General features: G+C 39.7%; 1 protein-coding gene and 1 long non-coding RNA gene across 3 annotated transcripts in view; both read right to left on the reverse strand.

The window, feature by feature from the left end:
• Positions 1–5,738: 5,738 nt before the first annotated feature.
• Positions 5,739–6,363, reverse strand: LOC130078692 (uncharacterized). Its single transcript, XR_008805955.1, has 2 exons — positions 6,320–6,363; positions 5,739–6,152 (listed from the first exon to the last, which is right to left on the reverse strand). It is a non-coding gene; the product is annotated as an uncharacterized LOC130078692 (long non-coding RNA).
• Positions 6,364–7,200: 837 nt separating this feature from the next.
• Positions 7,201–25,392, reverse strand: part of arrdc1b (arrestin domain containing 1b) — a 61,397-nt gene continuing 43,205 nt past the window's right edge. For both annotated transcript variants that reach the window (XM_056244288.1, XM_056244289.1), the window contains exons 3-8: positions 13,927–13,977; positions 12,908–13,062; positions 12,576–12,758; positions 12,273–12,449; positions 10,522–10,996; positions 7,201–8,544 (exon numbers count right to left, since the gene is read on the reverse strand). In XM_056244288.1, the coding sequence (XP_056100263.1) occupies positions 8,477–8,544; positions 10,522–10,996; positions 12,273–12,449; positions 12,576–12,758; positions 12,908–13,062; positions 13,927–13,977 (1,109 nt within the window). In that variant the 3' untranslated portion in view covers positions 7,201–8,476. The remainder of the gene's footprint in view (positions 8,545–10,521; positions 10,997–12,272; positions 12,450–12,575; positions 12,759–12,907; positions 13,063–13,926; positions 13,978–25,392) is intronic.

Genomic DNA, 25,392 nt, shown 5'->3' on the forward strand with positions numbered 1-25,392 from the left:
AAAGAAATTAGAAGTGGCTAAATTATGGACAGATGGTTCCATTTAAACCATCATTCAGTCGCAAGTTTTATTTACATAGATTCATCAAAAGCCTTATCCACATTATATTTGACATGTCTCAGACACTAGCAAAAGACGACGCACCTGTCAATCAACCAAGGACTTCAAACTTTGCTGACAACAGTGCGAGCAAGGTCTTTCTTTAAACAGACTTCCAAACGAGGGCAGTGCCGAAACATTCATAAATCCATATGTTGGTATACTATTTATCTTAATATATCAATACTTTATTTTTTAATTTGTGTATTCAATCTTATTAAAACTATATTTTTTTGTCTGTCTTACTGAGCTCACAAGCCAATCAAATAACATCCTCACAATTAAGTAGCCCGACTTAAAGGGGCATTATGCAATCCCGTTTTTGTCAAACAGCGACCCCTAGAGTTACTGTGGAGTACTTGAATTTAACGTTACTGTCGTAAATACCACTCAGTCAGAGCGTGACATGGCCTGTTACATAGTATACAATAGTAAATTGTGTTTAATTTGTCGTTTAATGAGATATAATATATGTTGTTAGTGGTGAGAATTTTCACGTGATTAAAGACATAGATCCGACAATTTTAATGGTCCAGAGGCAGAACTTTTGCCAAGTGTGTCAGAGGTTCTGGGTTCTAATCGGTAGTAGTATAGTTTATTTTCCTCATCAAAACCGATTGTTTATTAGTGGTTGTATTTCAAGCAGGGACATGTTTTTTGTGCATTAGGTTTTGTGATTTCACCATAACAAAATAGAGAGTCTCTCAGTCCCCGCAACGGATTCAGGCGCGCGTCACAACAGAACACTGTAACTTATCTGCACCACTGATCGCAGAGGCAACGAGCACTTTGGTCACTTGATTTCAAAAATAACACATTTCAGATCGCCTCTTATTTAACAAACGAACGAAATGAATGCTCTACTAGAGTTACCTGGAGATGTTTTATTTGTTTGTAATGGTAACGTTACATCCGTGCCGCGAGAAGTTTCAATGGGGACATAACACACCCGCAAATTATGCCTATGCTCGTGTCCGACTCCTCGCTCAGTCAGTCTGCCGTTTCCTCTTTCTCTGTTCCTCCGACAATGCTTTCCTAGCTTTCTGCATCTTATATGCCGGCTCAGCCATGACGATAGTGTGACAAACTCCATCTATCTATACCTTGTTCCTGTGTGTATGTGTGCAGTTGCCGTAAAGGAATATGTTATATCGCGAGAGCTGATATCACGCGATACTTCCTGACGCGGCCCGCCGCACCGAAGTTGCAAGTGAGATTTTTTCGCTCACAGGCACCAGGGGGGTCGAGACGCCCACCATTCAACCCGAAAGAAGTTATATAACCATTTCAATAACTCTGAAGCTGTTCAGTTAAGCTAAAAAAGCTGCATAGTGTCCCTTTAATGCCATGCATTTTATTTACACAATTGCAGAAGACTGTGAGTCCTTTAAAGGGATATTTCACACCAAAAAAAATAATTTTCATAATTTACTAATTTTCATGTCGTTCTAAACCTGTAGGACTTTCTGTGTTCTGTTGGGGTCCAAACAACATTGGACACCACTGACTTTCATTTTATGGACAAAAAAAGAGATGACAAATTTTTACATTTTCACTTTTGGGTAAAATATCCCTTGAATTTAAAATCAAATTGTTAGGCGTCTAAAGATTACCACCATTTCTTGTGAAGTTTCAGCCTAGCCAAACAAGTTCTGAAGTTTTTTGTTTCCACTTAAAGTTTCACCATACAGGCATACACACCTTCAGACTTTAAGCCAGTCACCTATTTAGATCAGTTTCACAAGACACAATAACATTTAGAAACACCAAGTCAGCTTGAGTCAATCACTGGATGCATCATTGATGTCTCTGCAATGAAAACTCAATGATAGTGGCTTAAAACCAATATAACAATATCTGTCTGGAACTTCCGCCATTAGCACTAAAGCATTGCTTGATTTTAGACTTTAAATATTCAACACAAGAACACTCCAAGGAGAAACTCTTAATTGCACCATATGTTTGATGTGTAAGGCAGAACATTTTTGCAACAAATAATTGTATAAGTCTATGTACTTTACCTCATTCCTTCCTACAACAGACACTAGAAGCTGTTAAGAAGGCCCAATCACAGGGCTCCCCCTGTCGGTGAACAAGTGCAGTTTCTCTCCAATAGATAAACATGATGATGTGTTTCCTCATTCTGTACTACTACATATAGTGAGCATTATTTAAAAACCTGAACACCCTCCAGACAACAGCAATAAAACGGCAATACTTTAATATTATCCAATAAATTAAATAAAACTAAATTCCTGAATGCCTCTTCCAATGTTTATGACTTCACCCTGTCAAAAAAAAAAACATTCCTAAAGGAGTGTTCAGGATTTCAATCAGAATTTTTATCATAATTTGGAACTAATCCTTAAATCCTAGGTAGATCAATCAATCAAATAAGATTCTTAAATTTGATCAGCACACATAGTATATTGAAATAATGATATGCTATTGGACAGTTAAAAGAATGTCACAAGAACATAGGACTCCTGAAATATTTTATATAAATAATAATAATATTAATTTTAATGTCGTAAAGTAGTATTTTATTCGGTTGCTAGTTCTATTAGAAATGTTTAGAATATGACGAAAATACACATAAGGATCCTATAATAGGATAGTGAAAATTATCACAGAAATTCTTAATTTATTCACTTGAAATGTATAACTAACGTTACGGACATAACTCCCAAAGAGCAAACCGGTGTCTAAAACCCTCTTATTTGTAAGCAACAGTACATGTATTTTCACAACACAACACTAATGTTGACAACTGCTTTAGCACCAAGTAGCCTTTAGCCACAGCTTCCTGCGTGAACGTTACAAACTACTGTTATTGCTAAAATATTCCCTAACAAAAGGGATAGGCTGATGGGTGTTTGGCTGGTGGACGATGGGATGTGCTTGTGGATGATGTACAAATAATATAACAATATGCACTGCCGCTGTATTTACAATTGCAACAGCAGCATCTGAAGCCGGATAGTGCCCTGGAACTAGCATAACAACAATCACCTCGCCGTGTACAAAGAGCAAAGCGGACCTGTATTCAGGTTTCCAGGCAACAGCAGCCGCACTGCAAAAAGGGAGGCCACCCCATTATTTTCCTTCACAAAGCTTCACGACCTCTCACTCGCACAAAAGCACCGAGTTTTCACACTGAAACGGACAGTCAGGCGGGCTCTTTAAAAAGACTCGTGACGAAACGTGCCCGGGTTAGCCGCTCAAAGCTTCAACCGGCTGCTCAATGTGCCACAAACAGTCTGTCAGCCAGTCGTTGAGTCAAACTGGTAAAAAACCGCATAATTACACAAATAATCTAAGTTACAATGTAGAATCGTTGCTCTGCTCTTACCTCAGTTTTCATTGAAGCCATGGCTCCTCACCCCGAGACCCCGCCCCCTTGGCATACGTCACCGGTTCATTTGGCGCTATGTGGAGAAAAAAAAAGATTAAAAAAAAAAAAGTACTAGTGAGGTTCAACTCATTTCTGGGAATCGGTTCTTTTGAACCGTTTCAAAGAACTAGTTCAAAGCCCCGTATTGTTTTACGACATGACGGAATTACGCCACATACATGCAAAAAAAAACATGCTTTAATTTAGTTTGGAGTCTGTTTATTTATGAGGTAATCCCAGTTTTCATCTTGAAAATATTTAATTCGGGTTTGCCTTACCATAAGGAATGGTATTTAATTAATCTATTAACTGAATTTTGGATGCGGAATATGGGGAAATTATGGGACTAATTTCAGGCTAATTTTAAAGGCGAAGTTCAACAGTAGGCTACATAAACAATTCAATTAGGTTTGGAAAATAGAAAAGCTGTAATACATTTTTTTTAACGCTGTATAGTGTTAATATTTGTAAATATGGCCAAGCTGATAACTTCCTAAACCCCACTGAAACCAACCAACAAAACTAGAGGTATTTAAATAAAATTAAAAAATATATATATTTTATCTTTTGATCATGTTTATTTATAAAGTTTTACCCTTTGTAAATATTTTAAACCAATAAAGCATCCTAGAGTGGCATATAACATGATTTAAATCAAAACGTATTATGTTTTTTAATTAGGGGTTGTTATAATTAATTTTATTTGCCCGAGTACAATTTGCTGATATGATTCATAAAACATTTAATCATTTAGAATCTAAAAATTGTATTCACATGAAATTATATACAAAGTTCATTAACATCACTTGGCTGAAAAAAAATGTGTTGATGAAACTCTCATATTTACAGTATGTTTCATTGCAAACTTCTATTTTAAAGTATATATTTGCCATCAGCCAAATCATCAGTTCACTTCAAATATCAGCTCAGTTATCCAATGGCAATATAGACTTGCACTCTGAGTCACCAGCGCATTCAAATGAATGATTCATTCCTGAATCGGACATTGCTAACCTTTGCTCATTATCTGTAAGGAAAGAATAGTGGGGTTTGATCCTCAAGTGTATTTATTTATTTATTTTACCATGCCAGCAGGCCAGCCAAGACCACGATACAATAGGCCTTTTACTTCAGCAAAGAAGTAATTTATCTGACAACCCATCAACATTCTCCATATACATTTTTTTCGTTACCACCTTCCTTTTCTATGGCCTTCAGAGTGTGTACTATTCATGCAGGCTAAACACCAATGTCCATGTCCTTGTGTGGCTCTGTGATAATGATGGATTGGGATCAGTTTCTATGGCAACAAGAAAGAGGCAGCAGTGCTGGATGTGTAGCCGGCCGCTTGATCTTTTACCCCATTTCCTTCTGTTGCCATCCAGAAAACTGTCCATGAGAATCAAATTGAAATCCAGGTAATCAATTCTGGCAATCCAGCTATTCACGGTTATTCATCTAGTGCATCTATTTAGGGCTACTGAACAACATAATGCAGAACAAATTGTTATATAACCATTACTGGTTGTCAATGAAAGCCTGTAGACTGAAGGACTCAGGAAGTTTTTTGCCGGGAAAATTAAAGGATGCGACGTTTACGCACGCTCCTGAGATCCTTTCTTCCGTTCAATGACACATGAAATGAATGGTTTTACAATGTTCAGGCTCATGCTGAAAGACCCATACTGTACAGTAATATCAATATGTCATGAAAAGAAAAGGGATTAATTCAAACTATAGTCTCACATAGCCATATCTGTAAAGTCTTTAGTTTTAAATATACTATTATAACTGTGTAATTTGAATCACCTCATCTGTTTTGATTATTCCGGTGAATTACATTGCAGAGCTGGTGCAAAAATATCCACATCGCTATGATCAGATGCTTTCTTAACTGCCGCTTTCTCAGTCATGCTGTCATTTTTTTTGTGTGTTTGTTTTGTTATTGAGAGCAAAATGCGCAGCACATAGGCCTAGGCTATTTACTTATGGCTATTCATCTAAACGTCACTCTCAGCAGCCTGTACGGTGTCAGGATGTTTGTTTACAGTATATTGGTGCAAAGGTATTTCCAACTTATTTTTACTTCTAAGCTAAGAACAAAAAACAAGTTCGCTGTGAGTATATCGGAATCACGTTCGGCCTCTTGTACGTTACGTGTTCACGAGTGCAAGCACGAGCAATAAGAAGCTGTCTGCAGTTCACTTAACGGCCACCAGTGTCGCTGATAACAAGGTTTTCTGAATTCTACAAATAGCCCCTTTAATCACTTGTTTAGAAGTAAATAAGCAAGATTAACTTTAAAATTGTAAATTTAAATAAGCAACATCTTGGGGTGTGTGTGGGGTGGGGATGAGAATTTAAGTGATTTCATTACTTTGCTGTACAAGCTCGATTCTGTCACAAATATTGAACATTGATCCACAATCATGCTACTTTATATCAAAACCTGCTGGAAGAAAGTACCATGCAATGATGAAATGAAACTTGATACATGCTGTTGAATCTTTGGTGAAAAGGAAAAGACAGAAAATAGTGTTCGTCCATGCTGCAAATTTAACATTTCAAGAAATGGATGACTTGCCAATTTTAATAATTTCTTTCACCTGCAGTGCTAAAATAACTAACAATCTACTTTCCCTTTCTCTTATGATTCTTTCTGATGCCAAAGAGGAAAAGAAACACAGTATCATCTCAAAGTACTTGTCTTCTTTACAATTACAATGGGACCAGGATGCATCAGATTCACATTTAAGGCAAAATGTGTTTGAAAATAGAGAACGGGTGTTCAAGTCAGGGTTTCTTCACTGGATTTTGATGATAAACAATAACAATGTTCTTTTTTATTAGAATGTTCTTAACATTTGTGCTGCTCACAGTGAAGAAACAATCTGAATTTAAGTTTAGCTGCACTGTTAGAAGTCACAGTGGCCTGCTGGGATACAATCAGCAAAGACATGGTCCCTTGATATAAATATGAACGGGTCATTCTAAAAAATAGGTGCCTTTTGCAGTCTGATTAGGTCATTTTTAAAATACATTTTTATAAGATCTTAAACATTCTATGTTATATAATGTTTAACTATTAATTAATTGCATTTATTAATTTCAAGCTACATATAATTTCACAATATTCACAATATCAGACTGTCAATTTACCCCAATTGACCAATTTGCCCTACTGACAAATATTACAAAATATAAGATAAAGTGATTAAAAAACTAGTGTCGACTTTTCCTTTGAAGAGATTGCATTCTGAAATATGCCGTATGATAATGTCATTATGGCATGTTAGGCCAGAAAATGGATCCACATGATGAAAGAAAAAGAAAAGTTAACATATTTTTTGTTCATTTGTTTAAAAATATAGCTACATAAAAAAATTTAAGTGGCACCAGCTATTCATTCTTTTTTTTTTTTTTTTTTTTTTTTTTTTACATATAAAGGACTGAAATGGCACCCTTTTTGTAGAATGACCTGAATGATTCTTCTCTGTCAGCATTGTAAATGGTAAATTTCAAACAAACACAAAGAGAAAAGATAAAGTAACAAGTAAGTGCCAAAAACATGTCTTGTAGTTTTGCATCATACAAAATCATTTAGAACATGATAAATGTGGTCCGTTCTGTAGTTCTGTTCTAAATCTGACTTTCTTTGCTCACTGAATAAAGTACTAAACGTACCACAATACTGAACTAAATATGGAAAATCATCATTTATATTTTGGAGACTGGGGAGGAATAAACATTCACGCACATATATATACACACGTACACATAAAAAAGTGCCTTTTTGTGCTTCCATTTTTTAAATTCTTCAACAGTTCAAGGGTCTAATCAGGTCATAATGAAAAAGTGTTTGCCATATTAAAGGACTGTAGACAACAATCCAAGTACAGCCTAAGGCCTCACCGAAAAACCATCATAAATCTCTATTTGCTGTGGGCTAGTATGACAAATATCAACGCATAAGACCAAACAAGAGTCACATATAAAGACATGCACAGTTCGCATCAGATTTCAAATGATTCATATCTGAAATTTTTGACATCTAACATATTAACAGCACTGATATTACACAAAGTCTGAAAGGAAAAAAAACAAACAAAAATAACACTTCAAATGACTGTTCTTTGAAATACTTTGAAATAATAATTCTAGGGTGAATTATGATTATTTTGCTTTGTTTTGTGTAATATAAGGTAACAAAAACACAAAGTCAGGAGTCCAAAGAGTCCTCCAAAAAAAATCTCTGTAAAACAAAAATGAACTAGTTCATAAATGATATGTAATATGTTGTTCTCTTAAGGGACAGTGGCTACCATTTTGGCCAAGTGATAATGACTTATGTGCCCAGGATGGTAACTACATTGGTATTCCAAAGCTGTATCCACACAGTGTCTGTTTGGTGATGAGTTGAATTTTGAAGTCAGATGAAAACCTCCAACATCAATCCCCATCAATAAATAAAACTTGTTCTTTCAAGAGTAACTTTCTCTGTGGCCAAACATCTTTTTCAAGAGCCATTCCTGCTGGCGCAAGCATGGAGCGCTTTATGATTCATATTGATCGTCACAAGGAGAGGATTGTTTATTCCTTCAACGAGACTTTCAGCCCGGCAGAATAATATTTCAGATTTTACTTGTTTTGTGATGAGCTCTACATAAGGCCAGCCTTGGTTGAATGAAAACTCATTCTCAGTGTAACTTTCACTTCAAAATGTTATAGATGCTGGTATTCATTTCAGCAGAACTTGGAGTGCGTCTCATATAGGGGTTGGTCGAGAGTCCTACATCTTCTTAGGCACTGAAACGTTCTCCCCACACAGTTTCAGGGTTGTTTTCTCCAACATTGAATTTATGTTCTGAGGGGATTAACTAAAAATGTATGAGTTTTAAAGAGATTTGGTTCATGGAGGAGAAGGGCAGCAATTCCTGTGCCGTCCAGCAAGGGGCACCAGAAGAAGCGAGGCCTCCGAATGGTCTACCTCATGCTGCTGTTGAAGCTTGAGTTGTTGCTACTGCAGCTTTCCTCATATGTGGGAGGCGGCTCTGAAAATTCGAGTAAAAATAAATAAATAAATATTTCAGCAATTAATTTGGTTACATAATCAGTTACAGTCACACTGGGACAGGGTCATGTCTAGTTCATAGAAATTCTAGATCTTTAAATGAGAGACTTATATTTGCTGCTACCAAGCAGTGTTGGGTGTAATCCATTACTAAGTCATTAACACTTTAAAAACAAGGGACATTTTCCCTTGAAAAAGTAAAGAAAGAAAGGGATTACTCTAAATTTTTCTAATTTAATTACAGTTACCTCTGGTGTAATTGCATCAAATACTGTATAGACTATAGAACAGTTCTTTATAAAACAATGGTGGATTTAATATCAGAATTTAACGTCTGATGTTAAAATGTATGTTTTTAATGCAACCTCCCTTTAAAAACTTTGGTCAATTCAAAAATAATTTATGCAATTTTAAATTATTCATTTGAAAGAATTAAAAGAGCAGTTTCACGTCTATCCTTGTATCGTTCAACTGGTCGAGGTTGATATGGGATTTAGAAAGTAATTAGTAATAAGCAATGCAATCATTTTTAGAGAGAGTAATTAGTACAGTAATCTATTTACACTGTTGAAGATGTAATTTTTTTAGAATACTTTACCCAACACTGTTACGAGGCTAGTCGATCAGTTCTGCCACTATACTTTGGGCCAGTGTAGACTAGCTTAAATAATTTCACTTGAGCTTGCTCTACTACTTGCTGTAAACAAGTGACAGCTTGTCGCACACTCTTACATATTTGAGGGTTGCAACATTAACCTTAGTTGAAATGTAACCCCATATATAAACTAAATATTAACAGAAGCCACCAACCAGAAGTAACATTTGGAATAAAATAGCAGAGCGTTTGAATTACAACAACTAGCTCATGTTTTAGATTTACTTTTACTGTACACAAAACTGATCCAAAGTTTGTGCGTCTCGCCGTTACTTGGATGCAAGTGTTTCAATGCAAAAATAAATATCACAAATTTTCCAGTGTTGTATTAATCTTAGATACAGTTCCTAGATATGTATTATTTACATATTTGAATGTTGTTCTTGTTGTACTTGTTTATTGCCATATCAGCTTCAAAGGCTATTAATGTAAACAATGCAATAAATGCAAACACTTAATAAAACTAAACTTACAGAAAAAACAACACTAAACAATTTTGAATATAGGCCTACATAACTCTATAAAATATATTTCTATATACGTTTAGACAGTTCATTAATTCATTTATATATTAATATAATATATTTCATGATCACTTACACATCAAATTTTCATGGAAATATATATTTTGTGAGCGTGACGTTTAGATGAATAGCCATAAGTAAATAGCCTGGAAATGAGATGAATTTAGATGAATAAATAAGTAAATAAGTAAATAGCCTAGGCCTATGTGCTGCGCGCTTTGCTCTGTTACACAAGTACAAATTACTTTTGTATTACCGTATTATTTTTTTATGTCTACATAGTTTATTTAATTATTATTTACGTTTTAGTTTGAGTTGTTTTAGTACAAAGTAAAATCAATGAAATTTTTAAATGTGGTCTTTGCAACTAGCCGAAGTGAATTAGTTTTTTTATTAAAATTTATTTCAGTTAAAATGTATTTTATTTCAAGTGACAAAGTTTTTTTTATGGTTTTAGTTAACTATAATAACCCGGGTAAAAATAAGTTTGAAACATCAACTGACATACTCTGCTTTTCAATGCTACTTCTGTTTCCAAATCTGTTTCCATGCTGCTTATTAGATCAATGAAAAGCAATGTTTTATGCGACTACACATTATGAAGGCCTAGTGGCCTACATTACTAGCTACACTAAGCTTTGATTGAGTATAGAGTTTGTAACAAATACTAGTCATTTACATAAGATAAACATTGACCAGTCAACTAGTAAAAAAAAAAAGGGATTCCTGTGAGACTTTTTACAGAACGAGGGTAATGACCTTCTCAAGAATCACTCACCATGTGGGTATTCCCAGGTGCTGTATTCAGGGGGCAGGATGAGGGGACAGGAAGTGGGCACTGGCGTTGAATTACCATCTGTAAAGAAAGGTATGGTGGCCCCTGTGGACAAACAGAACACAGGCGCAGAGCCGTCTGAGGATTGGACGTGCTGCTGGCTCTGTGGCGGGACCGGACCAGACGCGTGACCGAACGCACCGGGGGACACGGAGAGAGGCATGCCGGACGGGTCCTGCTGAGAATGACTCTTGGTGGGGATCTCCTCGCTGTCTACTCCTCCAGCACCCAGCTCACCCTCCAGGTTGTCCTCTACAGGAGGTGCGCTGGGGACTACGGATGCAGGGCTGAGGCTCGACATGGCAGGCATCGGAGCGCCGTGAGCAATGGGGCGCGGAATGGAGGGAGTCAAGTTGACAGCAATGTTCCCAATGTATATGGGTAACGTGACCACAGCCTCAGGAGATTTTAAGGAAACCTGCGAGGAGAAAATTTCTCAGACGCACTTCATGATATTAAGCTATGATGAATCTAAAATTGAAAGACTACAGCAGTGCAATCTAAAAATATACTTGAGCAATAGTGAAATGAAAATCACACGTTCATGAGAGAAAAAAATCAATGTCGGGTTTGTGCACAAATCCTTATTTTGAGTCGTATCTTTATAATGAATCATCTGTTACAATGACAACATTTATTTGAATGATTTCTTCATGAATCAGACTGATTTGGTTTTTCGAAAATCATCTCAGTGAGTCGAATCTTTTCAATGAACTGGTTGATTCAGGCCATAAAACTACTCTGAATAACTGATTCATAAATCAGACTGATTCAGTTCTTGAACTCAACTCACTGAGTCAGAACTTTTTAAAGACCCACTCCGATGAAAATAATGTTTTTCTAGGTGTTAACATGTTCTTGTGGCATTTTTCTGATGTTAGAGGACATATCTTGAGAAAAATAAGCTCAAAGTTGTATTTCTGAGTATTTCTACATTCAAATGGCTGTGAATCAGTAGCAGACGCTAAAATGCCGGCTAAAATAGACTGGAGTTGTGACGTAGGAACTCCACTGGGCGTCTCCACACGCGACGTCTTGGAGTGAAATAATGATCGGTGATAACTTTGATTAACTTCGGATAATAATAATTAACGTGTATATAATACTGTTGCCCCACCGGTATTGGGGGTGTAAGCTAGCGGGAGAGACAGAGCTCTCAGCAACGGGCAGGGGGAGGGTCGTCTCCGTGCCAACGGCTCCGCCCACAACGCAGAGGCGAATTGCTAATGAGCTACTGCCGCTCTGCTGAAGCGAAGTCCCAGAAAACGGCACAGGTTTTGTGATTTTTGCATCATAATCATAATTTAAAGACCACTGGGAATGTTTAAAAATAGCTCAAAATATGATCGGAGTGGGACTTTAATTAATCAGTTGATCTGGTTCATAAAACTACTTTAAATGATTCTTTCATGAATAAGACTGATTCTCGAAATGAGCTTGCTGAGTCAAAATATTTTGATCCAATGACTAAATTTATCTGAATGATTAGTTCATGAATCAGACTAATTTAATTTTCGAAATAAACCCACTAAGCCAGAACTTTTCAATGAATCAGTTAATCCGATTCACTAAACTGCTCTGAATGATTCATTCGTGAATCAAACAGTTCAACAAAAAGAAGAAAATTTGGAGTCACATGAAGGTGAGCAAATTATGAAGATGTAGAGCTAAGGTTAAGATTTCCTGTCCCATACCTGGATAAAATACTCAATGTCAATGAGGCTGCAGCCAGTGAGGCCTGATTGAGGAAGAGGAGGGACGATGATCTGTTCTCTCCACTCTGCATGTTTGCCAGCCTTCACCCCGGCACCCTCGACCTCTGCTATGGGCCGCAGATCAAACACTGGCCGCTTTGTCTTATAGGACACTCTCTGCACAGACATACACAGTTATAATGAGTGACATTATCTGACAATTTTACATTATATGTATATTAAATCATCAACCACAATTCTGGGAAAATGTAGTATTTTTTTTATTATTATAATTTTTCTCACCTGAATAAGGCTGGCCATCACATAGCCGGTGTCTTTACCAGACTTGTTATGGATTTCAGTAGATAATTTAATAATCTGTCCAGGAGTGTATCCCCTCAGATCACTGCAAGCCTTCAGCATGAGCGTGCCTGTTTTTACCAGGAGGTAGGTAAACTTTTTTGTTGTCACAGCACAGCTGGGTTGCTGGGAAAACAAGGGCAGATAGGAATTGGTAAGCAAGATAATAAAAGAAATAGGATAATGTGATATTATATTGTAAAATATATATTATTTTCATAATACCTTATCTTATTGGGGGCATAGCTAATCAATAAATGTTGGTGAAGTCTCACCTCTATGTCTGGCAACTCATTGAGGTTGAGCACATTGAGAAGGTAGAAGAGTCGCTGGGTCTTGTAGTCCTTTGAGAAACGTGGAGTGTCAATAAAAGCCCTAATTTTGTATAAAATCTTCCCAAAGGGGCCTTCGAACGAGGTTGGAACGGATGCTACAATGGACATAAACAAAGTTTACTTAATTATACATTTAAGTACTGAGCAACTTTAATTAACAACATGCGGTTAGATTTAGGATTGGGTTAGCAGCATGTAATTATTTTCTGTTATTTCTTTGTAACGTGCAACAAGGACACTGTAAATGTGTAATTAAGTGTTACCGAATTTATTTTTGGGCTTGTCAAAAGCTTTCCTATTCAAGCCACCTAATAAAATAATCATGTCTTTGACAAAAAGACCAGAATGCTGAATAATGACAGAATGATGTTAGAGCTCACAAATCAATAAAATGAATCAATACAATTCTAAGTGCTGTCGTTCTAAAGCTGTTTTAGAAGCAAAACATAAGCTGAAGGCTCAGATGCTCTGACAGATGAATAAATAATAGCAAACCACACATAAATTCAACCAAAACAACCCACTGATATTAAATAAAGTTATTTCTATTTCTCTATTTTTGTATTTCCATATTTTATGCCAAATGCATTCATGATTAATGGGCTGGAAAGCCCCTGTTTTGATCAGATACTTGTTCATACAATCTGTCTGCAGAGGGCGCAGCTGCAGACTCAATGAGTAGCCAGGAATGTTGCTTTCATGCCTCCACTTAATAGCTCATTATGGGGCATGTGTTTGTGCAGGAAGGGGCAGGGCCATAACAGGAAGAATTTTTGCAGCGAAGGTTAAAATTAAACCCTTCTTCGATCCTTTCATCCCGCCTCACAGGCACTTTAACTTTAACACACCTGAGTGTTCTCCGTATATTGCACACATCATCCTCATTTAATGGCAAACATGAAGTTTCTCTGAATGAAAATGCTCTTTAAAATGAAAATAAAACAATTAAAGAGAATTACCTGGAATGAGAAACTGAAAAGGAAAGCTGTGCTCACCAGCTGACAGAATACCTGTAATGGCAGAGAAAAATGTATATGTTAATTATAATATAGTTTTGTGACATTTCTAACTATTAATATCAAGCATTACTGTTTGATAATGATATCAGTGAAAGTGTTACTGAAAGTGTACATATCTAATTTAGAATAATATCAACTAAAAATCATACAAGCACAGCAGATGTCATTAAGTACTTCACTATCATGAGAAAACGGTGTAGTATTATGGAGGTGGAGATCTTGTAAGTCAGAATGACTCAAATAGGACAGCATATCTGGGTAGATAAGCATACCGACAGTTGTAACAATGCCTTCTTCTGTGCCTTCTACCTGGGGATTTCCACAACCTCAGAGATTATTCACAGAACTGAAAGGATTTGCATCCACAGCGTATATATATATATATATATTCTGTAACTTGAATAAAGCACTGCAAATGTACACACCTCCACCTCTTTTTCTTTTTTGCGTGTGAATGCGCATGAGCTACAGCGTGCTCCGCCTGTGCTTGTTTATCTAATCGTTCATATTTGGCAGTAAAATCACATTGCAAGGGTGTTGTCTGCTTTGAAAAAATGTACTTGATTTAATGTGTGAGGAGAAAACGAGTTAAGTTAACACCAGCCATCATTACTGTATAAATCTGTTCTTGTTTATAAGTCGCAGTCCCCGACAGGAAAAGACCTCTTAGAGAAAATGATGGGAAATTCACTGACACGAACAGCTCGGAGAGCAGACGTAAAGTATCAACTGTCTGTTTGAGCTATACTTGCAGGGTTTGTAAGGAAGTAAGTCCTCAAAAAAGAGGAATTATTTCAGGACCTAGGGTTGACTAAGGCAACACTAGCCTAGCTAACAGCTTATATACATCATTTACTGTACTAAAAAATGACATTTAGCAGACACTTTAACTAAAGTTGCTTGCAGTGTTTTCAAATATATGAATTTATACAAATTAAGAACAAAACACACATAGCCATGGCAAACTCCATGTCTATTTATGCTTTGACCTCAATAATTTCAAATCAGTTCATACAACAGTTTTAATGCGTTGTCAGGTTTATGTTTGACACAGTTATCAGTTTACTGTTGTGAATGTAAAACAGGTACTGCATTGATAAACACAATGCCATCTATTCCTAGAAACGAAACCGGTTCAGGCTACAGAATATCACATGATCAATATCTGACATTCCATTTAAATTCCATTTAAATTAATTTATGGGTAATGATTATGACACATACATTTTAATTGTCCCAAATAAGCCAAGAATGTTCGTGACAAGTGGAATTTTTGGGTGCACTATCGCTTTAATTTTGTCAGAACCATACCGTGCCGTGCCAATGAGTCAGTTCTCTTGTGTCTTTGCTGAAATGCTATGAAACACATCCAACTATATCATTTACAGCATTAAAACACCCAATTTTCAAATCTCAGACAAGTAAAGGCATCTCAATCCACCTCCACCGCCCTGACCATCAGAGTTTCTGTTACTGAGCAATGAAGACAGGAATTCGAACCCTTAATGGGCAGACAGCATTAGTCCCTGGCAGCCAGCATAAGAGACATTCAGCATCTCTTTTATCTCTGTTGGCCTGTGGGGTAAGATGAGCACTGTTACCCAGCACATCTGTCCCGCTGCTGATTCAGACAGCCAGGCAGCTAAAAGGTCTCCTGGAAAGGCTCGTAGGACAAGCTTGGGCATGTGAACTAACAAGCACTCAGACAGGAAAAGTCCTGCCGGGACACATACACCAAGAGCTCACACCTCACCTCGCGGCAGAACATAATGACTCTGTGTGACCTGAACACAGGGGTGAGAGACAGAGAGATACTGTAGAAAGAAGTGGAGAGAATAACAGTCGGGTTCAAGAAGTTCTTCATGAAGTTTTTTTTTTTTACAATAATTTATAAAGAGTTAAAGACATACCTACTCTGAGCTATAACAAGGTTGTAAATCAATGGTATATGCTATATGGTATATTTATAATATATATAATAATGGTATATTTATTGTTTTATTAAATTTATTGTTTAAGAATTTTTGGAAATTATTCTGTAAAAACTTTACAGGAACCTAATTTTTAGTGGTGCTTGCCTATGGCGAAGCAACACTATTGTTATCTCACATACTTATTATTAGTGGTGCTTGCCTATGGCGAAGCAACACTATTGTTATCTCACATACTTATTATTCTTATTATTATTATTCTTCTGGCCACTTTTTGACGCGCTACTCCTCCCGCAGTTTTTGTCACAGACCCATGAATGAGGTGTCAAAACGTGCGGCCTGTTCGGGAATGGTGTGCTATGACTTTTCTAAGAGATCGGGGGTACGATGGTCGCCCCAGGGGCGAAAAACGGCCCAAAAAAATCCCATAGACTTAACATTGCGAAAAACTTTGACGAGTCGTAGCTCGGAACGAGGATGTCGCAGAAATGTGTAATTTACCACATTTGAAGAGGCTGACAGGCTCTGTAAGAACATACCACACAATGGGGTAAAAGTTGCACCCCTGGGGTGCAGGAGCTGCCCAAAGTTTCCCCATTGACTTACTATGGTGTAGGACGGCCCATGAAATGGGCCGTCCTACACCATAGAAACCGCTTTTATATTGAACATAACTCTGGATCACAGTGTCATAGAGACAAGGGGGCGGGCTCATTTTACTCAGACAACCAATCAGTCTCTCAGGATCATTGTGAAGCTATCAAGCCACGCCCTAGCAACCATTTAGAGCACCTTAGCAACAACTCCCATAGACTTCCATTGAAAGAGATCGAAGGGATATCTCTGGACTGAATTGTCATAGAAATATGAGGGGGGTCTCGTTTGACTCGGGCCAGCAAACAGCCAATCATGAATCACCTCAACACTTGCTAGCCACGCCCTAGCAACCATTGTCGAGCACCTTAGCAACCAAAATCCAAAGAGGAATATCGTCCATTCTGAATGTCACAGAGGCATGGGAGTTGGTTTATATCTTTCATAGTGACAAGCAGCCTTTGGAGTTTCATGATTGGCAGCTGCCAAGCCACTCCCTAGCAACCAAACAGAGTACCCTAGCAACCATTTTGCAAAACCAATATCTCTGCATCAGAACATCGTATAGAGATGGGGGTTGGTTTATACATTCACATTGACTTTGGAGCTTCATGATTGGCAGCTGCCAAGCCACTCCCTAGCAACCAAACAGAGTACCCTAGCAACCGTTTTGCAAGACCAATATCTCTGCATCAGAACATCGTATAGAGATGGGGGTTGGCTCTTTTGACTCATGCTAGCAAACAGGACTTGCTACATGCTACACATGCTAGCAGTGAATAGCTAATAATGCTAGCAACATGCTAATCATGCTAGCATGATGCTAGAAACATGCTAATCATGCTAGCAACTAGCTACAAACATGTTAGCAACAGGCTAATCATGCTAGCATCATGCTAGCAACATGCTAATCATGCTAGTAACATGCTAGCAACATGCTAATCATGCTAGCAATATGCTAGAAACATGCTAATCATGCTAGCATCATGCTAGCAACATGCTAATTATGCTAGCAACATGCTAATCATGCTAGCATCATGCTAGAATCACGCTAGCAACATGCTAATCATGCTAGCAACATGCTAGCAATATGCTAGCAACATGCTAATCATGCTAGCATCATTCTAGCAACATGCTAATCATGCTAGCATCATGCTAGCAACATGCTAGCAACATGCTAAACATGCTAGCAACATGCTAGCAACATGCTAAACATGCTAGCAATATGCTAATCATGCTAGCATGATGCTAGCAATATGCTAATCATGCTAGCAACATGCTAGCAACATGCTAATCATGCTAGCATCATGCTAGCAATATGCCAATCATGCTAGCATCATGCTAGCAACATGCTAATCATGCTAGCATCATGCTAGCATCATGCTAACAACATGCTAATCATGCTAGCAACATGCTAGCAACATGCTAATCATGCTAGCATCATGCTAGCAACATGCTAATCATGCTAACATCATGCTAGCAACATGCTAGCAACATGCTAAACATGCTAGCAATATGCTAGCAACATGCTAATCATGCTAGCATCATGCTAGCAACATGTTAATCATGCTAGCATCATGCTAGCAACATGCTAGCAACATGCTAAACATGCTAGCATCATGCTAGCAAGATGCTAGCAACATGCTAGCAACATGCTAAACATGCTAGCATCATGCTAGCAACATGCTAAACATGCTAGCATGATGCTAGCAATATGCTAATCATGCTAGCATGATGCTAGCAATATGCTAAACATGCTAGCATGATGCTAGCAATATGCTAATCATGCTAGCATGATGCTAGCAATATGTTAATCATGCTAGCATGATGCAAATAATGCTAGCATCTAACTAAAACATGTTTGCAACATTCTTATTTTTGCTAGCATCATGCTAGCAACATGCTAGCATAATGGGAGAATCTAACTAAAACATGCTAGTAACATGCTTATAATGCTAGCATGATGCTAGCAACATGCTAATCATGCTAGCATGATGCTAGCAACATGCTAATCATGCTAATCACGCTAGCATCTTGGTAAAAACTAGCTAACCGCACGCTAGCAACCGAGCGGCGAGTTTTGCCACTGCAAGCACCACTTCACATTTTCTTCTGGAAATGTACATTCTAGTTCTTATTCTTATTCTTCTGGCCACTTTTTGACGCGCTACTCCTCCCGCAGTTTTTGTCACAGACCCATGAATGAGGTGTCAAAACGTGCGGCCTGTTCGGGAATGGTGTGCTATGACTTTTATAAGCGATCGGGGGTACGATGGTCGCCCCAGGGGCGGAAAAGCGGCCGAAAAATCCCATAGACTTAACATTGCGACAAACTTTGACGATTCATAGCTCCGAGCGAGGATTTCGCAGAAACCTGCAATTTACCACATTTGAAGAGGCTGACAGGCTCTGTAAGAATATACCTCACAATGGGATAAAAGTTGCACCCCTGGGGGGCAGGAGCTGCCCAAAGTTGCCCCATTGACCCCCATTGAAAATTTTTCTAGTATAACATTTACTATTCCAGGAAAAAAGTTTGGCGCCCTCCTATTCCCGCAGCTTTTGTCACAGACCCATGAATGAGGCATCAAATCGTGCGGCCTATTGAGGAGAAGAGTCCTATGAGTTTTAATAAGAGATCGGGGGTACGATGTTCGCCCTAGGGGCGAACAAACTTCCAAAAAAATCCCATAGACTTAACATTGCGACAAACTTTGACGACTCATAGCTCCGAACGAGGATTTCACAGAAACGTGTGATTTGCCACATTTGAAGAGGCTGACAGGCTCTGTAAGAGCATACCTCACAATGGGGTAAAAGTTGCACCCCTGGGGGGCAGGAGCTGCCCAAAGTTTCCCCATTGACTTACAATGGTGTAGGACGGCCCATGAAATGCATGCGTTTTTCCTACTATGGTAAATTGCATAGGGATTTTGTATTGAACATAGCTCTGGGTCACAGTGTCATAGAGACAAGAGGGCGGGCTCATTTTACTCAGACGACCAATCAGTCTCTCAGGATAATTGTGAAGCTATTAAGCCACGCCCTAGCAACCATTTAGAGCACCTTAGCAACAACTCCCATAGACTTCCATTGAAACAGATCAAAGCGATATCTCAGGATATAAGAGTCATAGAAACATGAATTTGACTCGGGGCAGCAAACAGCCAATCCTGAATCAGCTCAACACATCCTAACCCCTCCCTAGCAACCTATGTCAAGCACCTTAGCAACCAAAATCCAGACAGGGATATCTTCCATTCTGAATGTCACAAAGGCGTGGGAGTTGGTTTATATCATTCTTACTGACAAGAAGCCTTTGGAGTTTCATGATTGGCAGCTGCCAAGCCACTCCCTAGCAACCAAACAGAGTACCCTAGCAACCATTTTGCAAAACCAATATCTCTGCATCAGAACATCGTATAGAGATGGGGGTTGGTTTATACATTCACATTGACTTTGGAGCTTCATGATTGGCAGCTGCCAAGCCACTCCCTAGCAACCAAACAGAGTACCCTAGCAACCGTTTTGCAAGACCAATATCTCTGCATCAGAACATCGTATAGAGATGGGGGTTGGCTCTTTTGACTCATGCTAGCAAACAGGACTTGCTACATGCTACACATGCTAGCAGTGAATAGCTAATAATGCTAGCAACATGCTAATCATGCTAGCATGATGCTAGAAACATGCTAATCATGCTAGCAACTAGCTACAAACATGTTAGCAACAGGCTAATCATGCTAGCATCATGCTAGCAACATGCTAATCATGCTAGTAACATGCTAGCAACATGCTAATCATGCTAGCAATATGCTAGAAACATGCTAATCATGCTAGCATCATGCTAGCAACATGCTAATTATGCTAGCAACATGCTAATCATGCTAGCATCATGCTAGAATCACGCTAGCAACATGCTAATCATGCTAGCAACATGCTAGCAATATGCTAGCAACATGCTAATCATGCTAGCATCATTCTAGCAACATGCTAATCATGCTAGCATCATGCTAGCAACATGCTAGCAACATGCTAAACATGCTAGCAACATGCTAGCAACATGCTAAACATGCTAGCAATATGCTAATCATGCTAGCATGATGCTAGCAATATGCTAATCATGCTAGCAACATGCTAGCAACATGCTAATCATGCTAGCATCATGCTAGCAATATGCCAATCATGCTAGCATCATGCTAGCAACATGCTAATCATGCTAGCATCATGCTAGCATCATGCTAACAACATGCTAATCATGCTAGCAACATGCTAGCAACATGCTAATCATGCTAGCATCATGCTAGCAACATGCTAATCATGCTAACATCATGCTAGCAACATGCTAGCAACATGCTAAACATGCTAGCAATATGCTAGCAACATGCTAATCATGCTAGCATCATGCTAGCAACATGTTAATCATGCTAGCATCATGCTAGCAACATGCTAGCAACATGCTAAACATGCTAGCATCATGCTAGCAAGATGCTAGCAACATGCTAGCAACATGCTAAACATGCTAGCATCATGCTAGCAACATGCTAAACATGCTAGCATGATGCTAGCAATATGCTAATCATGCTAGCATGATGCTAGCAATATGCTAAACATGCTAGCATGATGCTAGCAATATGCTAATCATGCTAGCATGATGCTAGCAATATGTTAATCATGCTAGCATGATGCAAATAATGCTAGCATCTAACTAAAACATGTTTGCAACATTCTTATTTTTGCTAGCATCATGCTAGCAACATGCTAGCATAATGGGAGAATCTAACTAAAACATGCTAGTAACATGCTTATAATGCTAGCATGATGCTAGCAACATGCTAATCATGCTAGCATGATGCTAGCAACATGCTAATCATGCTAATCACGCTAGCATCTTGGTAAAAACTAGCTAACCGCACGCTAGCAACCGAGCGGCGAGTTTTGCCACTGCAAGCACCACTTCACATTTTCTTCTGGAAATGTACATTCTAGTTAGTGGTGCTTGCCTATGGCGAAGCAACACTATTGTTATCTCACATACTTATTATTATTCTTCTTATTATTATTCTTCTGGCCACTTTTTGACGCGCTACTCCTCCCGCAGTTTTTGTCACAGACCCATGAATGAGGTGTCAAAACGTGCGGCCTGTTCGGGAATGGTGTGCTATGACTTTTCTAAGAGATCGGGGGTACGATGTTCGCCCCAGGGGCGAAAAACGGCCCAAAAAAATCCCATAGACTTAACATTGCGTCAAACTTTGACGAGTCGTAGCTCGGAACGAGGATGTCGCAGAAACGTGAAATTTGCCAAATTTGAAGAGGCTGACAGACTCTGTAAGAACATACCACACAATGGGGTAAAAGTTGCACCCCTGGGGGGCAGGAGCTGCCCAAAGTTTCCCCATTGACTTACTATGGTGTAGGACGGCCCATGAAATGGGCCGTCCTACACCATAGAAACCGCTTTTATATTGAACATAACTCTGGATCACAGTGTCATAGAGACAAGGGGGCGGGCTCATTTTACTCAGACAACCAATCAGTCTCTCAGGATCATTGTGAAGCTATCAAGCCACGCCCTAGCAACCATTTAGAGCACCTTAGCAACAACTCCCATAGACTTCCATTGAAAGAGATCGAAGGGATATCTCTGGACTGAATTGTCATAGAAACATGAGGGTGGTCTCGTTTGACTCGGGCCAGCAAACAGCCAATCATGAATCACCTCAACACTTGCTAACCACGCCCTAGCAACCATTGTCGAGCACCTTAGCAACCAAAATCCAAAGAGGAATATCGTCCATTCTGAATGTCACAGAGGCATGGGAGTTGGTTTATATCTTTCATAGTGACAAGCAGCCTTTGGAGTTTCATGATTGGCAGCTGCCAAGCCACTCCCTAGCAACCAAACAGAGTACCCTAGCAACCATTTTGCAAAACCAATATCTCTGGATCAGAACATCGTATAGAGATGGGGGTTGGTTTATACATTCACATTGACTTTGGAGCTTCATGATTGGCAGCTGCCAAGCCACTCCCTAGCAACCAAACAGAGTACCCTAGCAACCGTTTTGCAAGACCAATATCTCTGCATCAGAACATCGTATAGAGATGGGGGTTGGGTCTTTTGACTCATGCTAGCAAACAGGACTTGCTACATGCTACACATGCTAGCAGTGAATAGCTACATGCTAATATTGATTAGCTAAGTGCTAAATCATGCCAATAAAATGCTACAAACTCAACAGTAACCATCTTTGACAACTACCAACCACCTAGTAACACCATAGCAACCACCCAAATTACCCTAGCAACACCCTAGCAACCACCCAGAACACCCTAGCAACCGCCTAGCAACCACCCAGGATACCCTAGCAACCACCTAGCAACGCCCTAGCAACCACCCAGAATACCCTAGCAACCACCCAGAATACCCTAGCAACCACCCAGAACACCCTAGCAACCACTCAGAACACCCTAGCAACCACCTAGCAACACCCTAGCAACCACCCAGAACACCCTAGCAACCGCCTAGCAACACCCTAGCAACCACCCAGAATACCCTAGCAACCACCTAGCAACACCCTAGCAACCACTCAGAACACCCTAGCAACCACCTAGCAACCACCCAGAACACCCTAGCAACTGCCTTGCATCATCATAGCAAACTCCAACAACACCCTAGCAACCGAGCGGCGAGTTTTGCCACTGCAAGCACCACTTCACATTTTCTTCTGGAAATGTACATTCTAGTTCTTATTCTTATTCTTCTGGCCACTTTTTGACGCGCTACTCCTCCCGCAGTTTTTGTCACAGACCCATGAATGAGGTGTCAAAACGTGCGGCCTGTTCGGGAATGGTGTGCTATGACTTTTATAAGCGATCGGGGGTACGATGGTCGCCCCAGGGGCGGAAAAGCGGCCGAAAAATCCCATAGACTTAACATTGCGACAAACTTTGACGATTCATAGCTCCGAGCGAGGATTTCGCAGAAACCTGCAATTTACCACATTTGAAGAGGCTGACAGGCTCTGTAAGAATATACCTCACAATGGGATAAAAGTTGCACCCCTGGGGGGCAGGAGCTGCCCAAAGTTGCCCCATTGACCCCCATTGAAAATTTTTCTAGTATAACATTTACTATTCCAGGAAAAAAGTTTGGCGCCCTCCTATTCCCGCAGCTTTTGTCACAGACCCATGAATGAGGCATCAAATCGTGCGGCCTATTGAGGAGAAGAGTCCTATGAGTTTTAATAAGAGATCGGGGGTACGATGTTCGCCCTAGGGGCGAACAAACTTCCAAAAAAATCCCATAGACTTAACATTGCGACAAACTTTGACGACTCATAGCTCCGAACGAGGATTTCACAGAAACGTGTGATTTGCCACATTTGAAGAGGCTGACAGGCTCTGTAAGAGCATACCTCACAATGGGGTAAAAGTTGCACCCCTGGGGGGCAGGAGCTGCCCAAAGTTTCCCCATTGACTTACAATGGTGTAGGACGGCCCATGAAATGCATGCGTTTTTCCTACTATGGTAAATTGCATAGGGATTTTGTATTGAACATAGCTCTGGGTCACAGTGTCATAGAGACAAGAGGGCGGGCTCATTTTACTCAGACGACCAATCAGTCTCTCAGGATAATTGTGAAGCTATTAAGCCACGCCCTAGCAACCATTTAGAGCACCTTAGCAACAACTCCCATAGACTTCCATTGAAACAGATCAAAGCGATATCTCAGGATATAAGAGTCATAGAAACATGAATTTGACTCGGGGCAGCAAACAGCCAATCCTGAATCAGCTCAACACATCCTAACCCCTCCCTAGCAACCTATGTCAAGCACCTTAGCAACCAAAATCCAGACAGGGATATCTTCCATTCTGAATGTCACAAAGGCGTGGGAGTTGGTTTATATCATTCTTACTGACAAGAAGCCTTTGGAGTTTCATGATTGGCAGCTGCCAAGCCACTCCCTAGCAACCAAACATAGTACCCTAGCAACCGTTTTGCAAGACCAATATCTCTGCATCAGAACATCGTATAGAGATGGGGGTTGGCTCTTTTGACTCACGCTAGCAAACAGGACTTGCTACATGCTACACATGCTAGCAGTGAATAGCTACATGCTAATATTGATTAGCTAAGTGCTAAATCATGCCAATAAAATGCTACAAACTCAATAGTAACCATCTTTGACAACTACCAACCACCTAGTAACACCATAGCAACCACCCAGATTACCCTAGCAACACCCTAGCAACCACCCAGAACACCCTAGCAACTGCCTAGCAACGCCCTAGCAACCACCCAGAACACCCTAGCAACCACCTAGTAACCACCCAGGATACCCTAGCAACTGCCTAGCAATGCCCTAGCAACCACCCAGAACACCCTAGCAACTGCCTAGCAACGCCCTAGCAACCGCCTAGCAACCGCCTAGCAACCACCCAGGATACACTAGCAACTGCCTAGCAACCACCCAGATTACCCTAGCAACCACCCAGGATACCCTAGCAACTGCCTAGCAACGCCCTAGCAACCACCCAGAACACCCTAGAAACTGCTTAGCAACCACCCAGAATACCCTAGCAACCACCCAGAACACCCTAGCAACCGCCTAGCAACACCCTAGCAACCATCCAGAATACCTTAGCAACCACCTAGCAACACCCTAGCAACCACCCAGAATACCCTAGCAACCGCCTAGCAACCACCCAGGATACCCTAGCAACTGCCTAGCAACGCCCTAGCAACCACCCAGAAAACCCTAGCAACCGCCTAGCAACACCATAGCAACCACCAAGAATACCCTAGCAACCGCCTAGCAACCACCCAGAACACCATAGCAACCGCCTAACAATGCCCTAGCAACCACACAGA

Source organism: Rhinichthys klamathensis, unplaced genomic scaffold, assembly GCF_029890125.1.
Source record: "Rhinichthys klamathensis goyatoka isolate OS25496 unplaced genomic scaffold, OSU_Roscu_1.1 h1tg000956l_1, whole genome shotgun sequence".
In the NCBI taxonomy this organism is placed as follows: domain Eukaryota; kingdom Metazoa; phylum Chordata; class Actinopteri; order Cypriniformes; family Leuciscidae; genus Rhinichthys; species Rhinichthys klamathensis.